The following is a 9,380-nucleotide window of genomic DNA, read 5'->3' on the forward strand; positions in this document are numbered from 1 at the left end:
CTGGAAATCATTTGCCTTTGAGGGAAGATTAAAGTTGTTCATTTGATAAAGTTGCCTCAAAAGAAGTCTGTACATTTCATGTTATTCTTAACTAGCTATTCCAAAGGATTCGCCTTTCTTAAGTAGAAAATTCAATTAAAGATGAGACTCTGTCAAGGCATCCTGGTCTGATGGCTCCCAGCACTAAAGGCCCTGGAAGGGCTTCTCTCCCTGGAGGATTCTTCCTTTGCTGGCTTCAGGCCCTGGGGCTGCTGCTCTGAATTCCTCTCTGCTGTCTCTGGGTCTCAGGAGGGGAGAACACACAGGCCTGGGCAGGGCACGGCCTGCCCTCCCCTGTGATGGGGGTGTTGGGGGCCCCCCAAGGCCCTTCCCTGGACTCCAGCCTCTTCTTCCAGGCTTTGGGCCCGACCAGGCTGAGCTGAGAGGGAGCCTGAAAGGGAGGCCCAAAGGGGGAGGCAGCAGGGGGGGTCCAGCACCCTCTGGGGGCCCTCCGAGGCCTGCCAGCCCCCAGGAGCCCAGGAGGAGCTCTTTCCTGCAGGCATCCCCCAGGCCCAGCCCCCAGAAGCCTGGCTCTGCCCTCCCCCAGCAGGGGCTCCAGGAGAGAGCATTCTGCTCCAGCTCTGAGGCCAGGAGACAGCTGGGAGGAGGCGGGAATTCCCTGAGGGGTGGATGACAAGCAGGGAGGGGCAGCCCCAAAGCCAGGGTCCCTCCTAACAAAGGCTTCTGGGAAGGGACGGGGTGGGGAAGGAAGGGGTGGGGCCTGGGCGTACGGGAGAGACGTCGCGGGCGGAGCCTAACAGAGAGGCGGGGCTCAGGCAAGGAGGCGGTATCTGGGAGGGCCTTTGCAGGAGCGGAATGGAGGCGGGGCAAAGCGGGAATGGGTGGGGCCTAAAGCCAGGTGAGGTTGAGCTACTGTCTGGGGCTGAGAGGAGGTGCACGCAGTGGGCGGGCTCCAGGTCTGATCAGGGGCGGGGCCTAGGCTGGGGCGGGCTTTCAGGGTTTTAAACTTGGCTTCCTCCATCCCGCCCTCTCCTGCTCCTGGGTTCCTGCGCATACTGTACCGTCCCGGAGGAGGTGAGGCGTCTGTCCTTCAGGGATCCCCCCAGACCTGGCATGGAGAGTTTGGAGGAGTGCGGAGAGGACGCCGCGCTGGAGCCCTTCAGGACCCCCCAGGTAAGCAGCAGCGGCTTCTCCTGATGGGGAGGCTCAGGCAGCGGGTGTAGACACTCCTCTCCTGACATGGAGCCTCAGGCCCAGGTGTAGACACTCCCCTCTCTCCAGGGCTCCAAAGTCACTTGTTTCCCTTCTTGAATTCAAACCCTTCCCAGAAACCCCGTCCTGGGGCTCCTGCTGGGCCTCTTCTGCAGGAAAACCTGCTGCTCCTTCCTGGTTGGCCGCTTCTCCCCCCTGTGGATGGCAGGTTCCGGCTCCGGCCCGGCTCCCTCCCGTCGTCCTGGGCCGAGAAGTCGGGTCTGTTTTGGGCCCAGCATGTGCCCAGGCCCAGTTGGGAGGCTTCAGGCCAGGCTGGGGAAGCCAGAATGACGAGGCCCAGAGGGAGGAGGACGTCCAGGAAGCAGGAGCAGCTGATCTCGAGGCCGGGTTCTGGGTTCTGGGGTCTGGGCTCCACTGCGGGCCCGGCTGGGATGGCCCACCGTCAGCAGGCATCGAGGCCTTGAAGGTCAGAATCAGGCCCGAGTGCAGGACACAGACAAAAAGGGCTCCTGAGCAGATGCAGAGGACACACTTCCAGGCAGGATGGGGATGCCCCATGGCAGCTCCAGCCCAGTCTGGCTCCAGCCAATGTCCTAAAATGGCGCCTGACCCCGTGTCCCCCACAGCCTGTCTGTGGACGGGCCTGGAGTGAGGGAGGGGACCAGCTCTGACCCTGTCTGTGTGACCATGAACAATCCCCCCCCCACCTTTCTGAGCTTCAGTTTGCTCCTCTGTATGTAAATGGGGAGATGCATGGCATCTCCCCATTAGACTGGGGGCTCCTTGAGGCCAGGCTCTGTGTTGGCCCTTCTTTGTATGCCCACGGCTTGGCCCAGAGCCTGGCACAGGACGGACTTTCCCTCAGTGCTGGCTGACTGGTCAGTGGCTGTTATGTGTCCTGACTCAGAATCCAGGACAGCCTGAGGGTGGGAGCCCAGGCTGGGGTCCGAATCAGCCCTTGTCCTTCCTGCCCACTTCCCTTCCCCTCCCAGGGCCCTCTGGGCTGTAGTCCCGGGCTGAGCCCATTTATATATTCCTTCAGGCCTCTGTGACGTTCAAGGATGTGGCCGTGGACTTCACCTGGGAGGAGTGGAGGCTCCTGGACCCTCCCCAGAAGGAGCTGTTCTGGGAGGTGATGCTGGAGAACTACAGGAACCTGGTCTGCCTGGGTGAGGAGGGCTCCTCTGGGCCTTGGGATCTGCCCATGGAAGGGGATCTACTTCCTTCTTCTAGGCCCTGTCTAGGGTGCAGCTGGAATTCTCTGGCTTGTAATGGCCTGAGCACTTCTTATGCTAACCAGTCCAAAAGCCAGGCTGCCCCGGCTGTGAAAGGCTCTTGTTTTGTTTGTGGAGCAATGAAGGGCTTTACTATGTGGTCCCAGCCCAGCTCTGCTCCCTCAGGCCATGGGGGCCTTCTCAAAGCTCAGGGGAAGTACTTGAAGTCAACCAAACTCCCAATAACTCAGTATTGAATGGATCAAATGAACCCTTTGTCTTTCAGAACCCCTCTCCATTCCTTGTTCCAGTCCTGTGTCTTCCCAGGAAAACAAACCAGAGCAGCCTTGAGATGTTTTCTCTAAGCATCTCCATGACACCCAGGCTCCTTTACTAGCTTGTTCCTAAGGGCATGAGAGATCATCCTCCCTCTTCATCTCTTTGCCCTTTCCCATGACTAGGCCTTGCTGATTCAAACAAGGATGTGAGGATCTCTGAGCTGGAGTCAGGGGAACCACATTGGATTCCAACTGGTGGTGTCCTAAGAAGCTGCTGGCCAGGTGAGTGAGGGAGTGGATGAGTGCCTGACCCTGGTGAGGACACAACAACCCATACACAGCTCTGCTGGTCATTCATCTCTCAGCCCCGAGAAAATGGGCTCCTGGGTGATCCCCTCAGTGACCTTCTGGGCCAAGAACTCCTCTCCCTGCCACAGATCTCACATAGAATTCCTTCCTGCCCCCTCCACTTTGAATGATTTTGCCTCAAAAGGTATGGATACAAATGACCAGGTTCTGCTGGTACCTTCATAGTAAGGAAAAGAAATTCCACTATGGGTGGAGATCTTGGTTGTCTTAATCTTTTTTGGAAAGCAAAATGGAATTCTTCAGTGTCAGAGCTACACATGAATTCTTTTCCTTAGACCCCCTAATCATATTCTCATGACTCCTTCCTGTGGTCTAATTCAGGTGAAGATTTTGCCAGGTGTGTGTGTTCTTTTACAGCCCTTCCTTGTTGGCTTTGAGAGTTTTTCCTGACTCGGCCCTTCCTTGGGCTCTTCTTTTTATATCTTTACCTTGTGTCTTAAATTGTTGCTAAGTACTGCTTCTGAGACACTCTTGTGTGCCTATGTCTTTGTCTATGATGAATATCAATACTAGATGTATACATAAACATGTATAGACATATATATTCCAGAGAATATATATTCCAGGTTATGTTGTTCATATATAGTATAGGGCAGCCAGCAATCATCCCCACGTACAATGATTCTGAGGTCCCTGTATCAGCTTTCCCCCCTTCAGCTAATTTAATATTATTGACTTATTTCAAAGGATAAGCTTGGTGAATTCAAAGAAATTGTTTCTAAGTATTGCTTCTGAGACACCCTTGTGTGCCTATGTCTTTGTTTATAATGGATAGCAATAGTATATATATATACACATAAACATGTGCAGACACATATATTACAGGTTATGTGGTTCATATATAGTGTAGGACAGCCAACAGTCATCCCCACCTGCAATGATTCTGAGGTCCCTGCATCAGTTTTCCCACCTTCAGCTAATTTAATATTATTGACCCATATCAAAGAATAAGCTTGGTGAATTCAAAGAAATTTTAGAAGACACATGAACTGATTTCCATTCATATGACAACAACAACAAGGACAGTGTTTATAGCAGCCTGATTATTGGGGAAAGTGAAGCCTAGACAAAAGCTGATTCATCCAAGGAAAAGCTCTGTTCATATTCTTTCTTTCAGGTTGGGAATTGAGGCCTCAGACCAAGGAGTCAGCTCCCAAGATGAGTATTTCTGTGAAAGTATTAACCCAGGAAAAGTCCTTGGAGGATGATCCAAGAATCTGCAAGATGGAGAAAGCCTGGGATTGTGATGGCAGGTTGAAGAAAAAGCAGAGAATGGAGGGGAAACCTTCTAGAGGAATAAAAATAATCCAAGCAGAATCTCCCAGTGAGGCTGGAAGCTCTGAATATGGTAAATACAGTCAGATCCCTAGCCCAGAGCCAGGCCTTTTTCCACAACAGGGAGCATCTGTAGTTATGCAGGGCCAGAAAGGAGATAACCAGAGAGGGAGTTCCACCATGTATTTGAACCAAGGACAATGTGATCAAATCCATTCCAGGAAGAAATGTCCTAATAAGGTTACAAAATGTCAGAAAGTGCTGGGTCCTGATTTGGGCTGCATTAAAAAATGTGGAATTCTTTCTGAAGAGAAAGTTCATGAAAGGGAGAATTCATTCCCTCGTATTAATGAATGTGGTCCACACCAGACAACCGATAGGGGAAAAAAGTGTAATGAATTAACTAAACATAGGAAGACAGGTCGTGCTAAACAATACTCTCTTCATCAGAGTAGAGAGAGATGGTACAAATGCAATGAATGTGGAAAGACCTTCCAGCAAAAGGGGCAACTTAAAGCACATTACAGAACTCATACTGGAGAGAAACCTTTTAAATGCAGTCAATGTAGTAGGGCTTTCTGGCAAAAGACAGATCTTATCCGACATGTTAGGATTCATACTGGAGAGAAACCTTTTAAATGCAGTGAATGTGGTAGGGCTTTCTGCCTAAAGACAGATCTTATCCGACATTTTAGGATTCATACTGGAGAGAAACCTTTTAAATGCAGTGACTGTGGGAAAGCCTTTTCTAGAAGCACAAGCCTAACTTTACATCAGAGATCTCATACTGGAGAGAAACCATATGCATGCAATGAATGTGGGAAGACTTTCCTGTCAAGCTCTCACCTTTCAGAACACAGGAGGAGAACTCATGAAGGATTAAGACTTCATGAATGCAACGTGTGTGGGAAAACATTCTCTCGGAAGTATAATCTTACTAATCACAGTAGAATTCATACTGGAGAGAAACCCTATGAATGCAGTGAATGTGGAAAGGCCTTCCAGCAAAAGTGGGCTCTTAAAGCACATTATAGAATTCATACTGGAGAGAAACCCTATGAATGCAGTGAATGTGGAAAGACCTTCCTCCTAAAACCAAGTCTTACGTTCCACTTCAGAATTCATACTGGAGAGAAACCTTTCAAATGCAGTGAATGTGGAAAGGCCTTTTACAGTAAGTCAGACCTTGCCAGGCATAGCAGGATTCATGCTGGAGAGAAACCCTATGAATGCAGTGAATGTGGAAAGGCCTTTTCCAGTAAGTCATATGTTACCCACCATAGCAGGATTCATACTGGAGAGAAACCCTATGAATGCAGTGAATGTGGAAAGGCCTTTTCCAGTAAGTCATATGTTACCCACCATAGCAGGATTCATACTGGAGAGAAACCCTATGAATGCAGTGAATGTGGAAAGGCTTTTTCCATGGCTGGAAAACTAAAACGACATCAGAGTACTCATACTGGAGAGAAACCCTTTGAATGCAATGAATGTAGGAAGACATTCCGAAGAAATTCTCACCTTTTAAGTCATCAGAGGAGAATTCATGGAGGAATTAAACTTCATGAATGCAATGTATGTGGGAAAGCATTCTATGGGAAGTTTGAACTTACTATTCACAGTAGAATACATACTGGAGAGAAACCCTATGAATGCAGAGAATGTGGAAAGGCCTTTTCCACTAAGTCAGGTCTTACCAACCATAGCAGGATTCATACTGGAGAGAAACCTTTTCAAAGCAATGTTTGTGGGGAAAGTTTTCTCTGGAGAAGCTTACTGACCCTACACCAGACAATTCACAGTGGAGAGATGAGAGAGACTAGCTCTACCAAATAATTGAAAGGACCCCAGGACAGGTTGGGGGAGATGAGAAAATAGGTTTGGGGTTCAGGATGGCCAGAGATAAGCTGGTAGCTAATCAAGGCAAAGTTTATTGATTATGCTTTCCATTATATAGAGAGTCTGAAACAGGCTAAGGTCTTGGGTGAGCTTTTTACATTCTCAGTGGAAGGTAATGGTTTACAAGTTTGGTACAAAGGGTTTGGTTAACTTCATTGAATGTAGACAGTTTTCTATAGGCTGATAAATCAATGTCAATATGTAACTACCTAACTGAGATGGCCAGAGAATGCTTGCATCAGTAGTTTTTGGAAGAAAATGCTGTTACAGCAGGAGGTGTGGAAAAGGAGGGGTTTGAAGCCTCAGTCTACATGTCTAACTTTAGCTGAGCTATGGTTTCAGTTTTACTGAGGGTCTGCTTCGTCCAGAGCTTGCTCTTAGGGTCTCAGACTTTTTCTCTTTTTACCTAAATTAGATAGGAGGATAAACTGAATAAATGCTTGATTTCATTTTTGCTTTCTGAGGTGGAAGCAGGGTATTTGTCATTTGTCTTTATTGCTTTCTTTCTCTCTGTCTGTCTCTCACTTTATATATTTTATACTCTTCTATTTCATTCCTTCCTGACCCAGTCCCTTTTTTTCAGCCTGGAATGCCTCTAGGACATCAAGGGGAACAATAATCAAAGGAAAGATTGAGAGTATCCAAGCAAAGGAAGATACGATTCCCCAGATCCTCAATACAATCCAGAAACCTGAAACTTTATCAGGGCCATTCCACTGTCCTCTACACCCATCCAGGGGTTATTCCACTTCATATAATGACTCTGTCCATTCCCATGGTGACACTATATGGAATATCCTTCAATTGACACCATCATGTCTTAGGAGATACGTTTCTGAGCTACAGTTCTTTGGGCCAGAACCAGCATTCCCTCTCATACAACAAAGCTCACTCTCCCACAACAGTTGCAGGGGCAGAAAGCAGCCTCTGGAACGAGGTCTTGCAGAGAGAATTGCTCTTGATATATCTAAAGGACAATCAAAGAGTTCAGACAGGAAAGATGAGGCCCAGTGGAAAGGGCAGCCACCACCACTAGCAGGGACAGCAAAAGGCCCTCATTCAGAAATACGTAGAATCAGAAGACAAAGATTTCTGGTCCAAAGGAAAGCAGAGAAATCTGAGCTCAAAGGGAAGAAGAATGCTGAGACCTCAGGGCCAAGGAGAGCAGACAGCTTCTTTGTTTGGAACTTACCTACACTGGGTGGTTCCTGGTAGTCCCCACTGCCCTCTACCTGTGTTGTCTCTGAACTCCTGAAATCACAGATATCCTCAAGTAGGACCCAAGGCCAGGACCTCAGGACTGTGATATTGAAATCACTTTAAAAGACTGATATATGTTAATTTTAGGTCGCCAAGGAATTCACTTATGTAATTCCTAAATGAAACACTCAAGTCAGCTGCCAAATGTAATGGTGTTTTAATTACAAACAGGAGGAATTAAGTTATTTTTTGGGGGAGGGGTGGAGAGAGAGAAAATGGGAGAGAAGGAAATTAGTTTAAGTCAGACCTACTCTGGCTCAGGCTGAGCTAAAGCAGGCTTTAAGGCCTTGGGTTAGCCAAGGCAGGGAAAGGGATCAGATCTGATCACTCACATGACCAATCTGAAGGAAATCAGTCTGCAGGTTCCTCCAACTCCAAGCACCAGCCTCCAACTGAACTCTAGCCCTCCTCCCAGGAAGTCCCAAGAATTCCAGAGGCTGTTTTCTACCTCACTTCCTGTGTCTCACATGTGCCAATTGTGGCTCTAGCTTGACCTAGGACTGCCCAGAGGTTTGTCCTTTTTTTGCACATGTCTGTTAAGGGCCATATTCTCAAATAGTAAATCTTGAGTCAATCTTGAGTTTGCTGCAGTCTTCCTAACCTTGTTACACTGAGTAGGATGGAGAATGCCGTTTCCAAGACCTGATTCTGTTATTCCAAGTATCTCTATTGTTATTGATCAGGAAATAGCTAAATTTAATCTTCTAAAGAATGGTCTGAATAGGGTGGAGTAGTTTTGAAATTCCCAGGACCCTGCCTGCCTCTCCAAGCCCTGCCCTCTATTATCTGGAATGCCACTGCCAGTAGAATGAGCCCTCTTCAGCCTAGACTCTTCCCAGGCATCTAAACCACCCCAACACTTGATATTGTACTTGGGCAGTCACCTACAAGGCTGATCACTCTGAGAACTTCCCCCTCACTCTCCTTCCTTCTTCCCTTAGTCCCTCCCATACTCTTTAAGTATCCGGGCAACACTAGGCTCTTTCTAGTTCCTCACAGGAGACTCTCCATCTCCTGACCTTATTCTGGGATTCCTCTCCCTCCTCCCCAGCTTTCATTACTTTCCACACTAGTCTCTGCCTCCTCAGTGCTGGATTCCTTCAGGTCTGAACGAAAAATTCATCTTCTTCAAGAAACCTTTATTGACCCACCTTTTGTTTGACTTCCTACAATTTATCTTGTACATATTGAAAGGAAAATTGTTTTATGGTCTTTATATTACTGATCATGAAACAAGGGATCACCCAGAATTCTTCAGAGAAGTAACTGCAGGGACAAATTGTAAGTTAGACTCGGTTATTCCATTAATCGTGTACAAGATATCAAGTATAATACAATGCCGGCCACAGTATCGAGAGGGATGCAGTTTGGTGGTTTGTGGGGTTTTCCTTAATGGACTTCCCTGACCAGCAGGGTCCCACAAGGTGTAATGGTAGAAATTTTAGGCTTCTGGGATAGGTTATGAGCACTGTAATGGTTAAAAATGTGGCTACAGGATTTGTGTAATATTAAACAATGGCCGCCAAGGAATTTACTTATGAAATTCCTAAAATGAAACACTCAAGTCAGAATGAAGTTTATGGAGGTTTAATCACACTGGGAGTAGGGAAAGGAGGGGGAGAGAAGGAGAGAAGAGAAAAGGGAAAGGGGCTACTCAACCTCTGACCAAGGCAGAGGGAGTTTTAGGCCCAAAGGGCCAAGGTGGAAAGAATCAGTCCTTAACTCACGTGAGTGATCTGAAGGAAAGCTGTCTGCGGGCGTCCTCCCTGTCCAAGCTCCTAACACCAACTCCCCGTCTTGCTCTCTCCACAGGAAGTGAGCGAATTCCAGAGGCTGTTCCCTACCTCACTTCCTGTGTCTCACAAATGCCAAT

At 47.9% G+C, this 9,380-nt stretch overlaps 1 protein-coding gene across 2 annotated transcripts; it reads left to right on the top strand.

The window, feature by feature from the left end:
- The first annotated feature begins 909 nt into the window (after nucleotides 1-909).
- Nucleotides 910-6,725, top strand: LOC103093910 (zinc finger protein 260-like). 2 transcript variants are annotated; one of them, XM_007490592.3, is made up of 4 exons: nucleotides 910-1,173; nucleotides 2,255-2,381; nucleotides 2,888-2,986; nucleotides 4,191-6,725. In XM_007490592.3, the coding sequence occupies exons 1-4, from the start codon at nucleotides 1,114-1,116 to the stop codon at nucleotides 6,182-6,184; spliced, it is 2,280 nt and encodes a 759-aa protein (XP_007490654.1). In that variant the 5' UTR covers nucleotides 910-1,113; the 3' UTR covers nucleotides 6,185-6,725. The 2 variants fall into 2 exon arrangements, with proteins under 2 accessions (XP_007490654.1, XP_056676358.1); XM_056820380.1 differs by lacking the exon at nucleotides 4,191-6,725 and having other exon boundaries at nucleotides 953-1,173; nucleotides 2,888-3,129.
- The last annotated feature ends 2,655 nt before the right edge of the window (nucleotides 6,726-9,380 follow it).

Source organism: Monodelphis domestica, chromosome 3, assembly GCF_027887165.1.
Source record: "Monodelphis domestica isolate mMonDom1 chromosome 3, mMonDom1.pri, whole genome shotgun sequence".
In the NCBI taxonomy this organism is placed as follows: domain Eukaryota; kingdom Metazoa; phylum Chordata; class Mammalia; order Didelphimorphia; family Didelphidae; genus Monodelphis; species Monodelphis domestica.

Excerpts from the sequence above, each read along its gene's own strand:
- LOC103093910 (XM_007490592.3), top strand. The coding sequence starts at position 1,114 with ATGGAGAGTTTGGAGGAGTGCGGAGAGGACGCCGCGCTGGAGCCCTTC. Across the intron at positions 1,174-2,254 it reads AGCCCTTCAGGACCCCCCAG|GCCTCTGTGACGTTCAAGGA; the intron begins GTAAGCAGCAGC and ends ATATTCCTTCAG. Across the intron at positions 2,382-2,887 it reads CAGGAACCTGGTCTGCCTGG|GCCTTGCTGATTCAAACAAG; the intron begins GTGAGGAGGGCT and ends TCCCATGACTAG.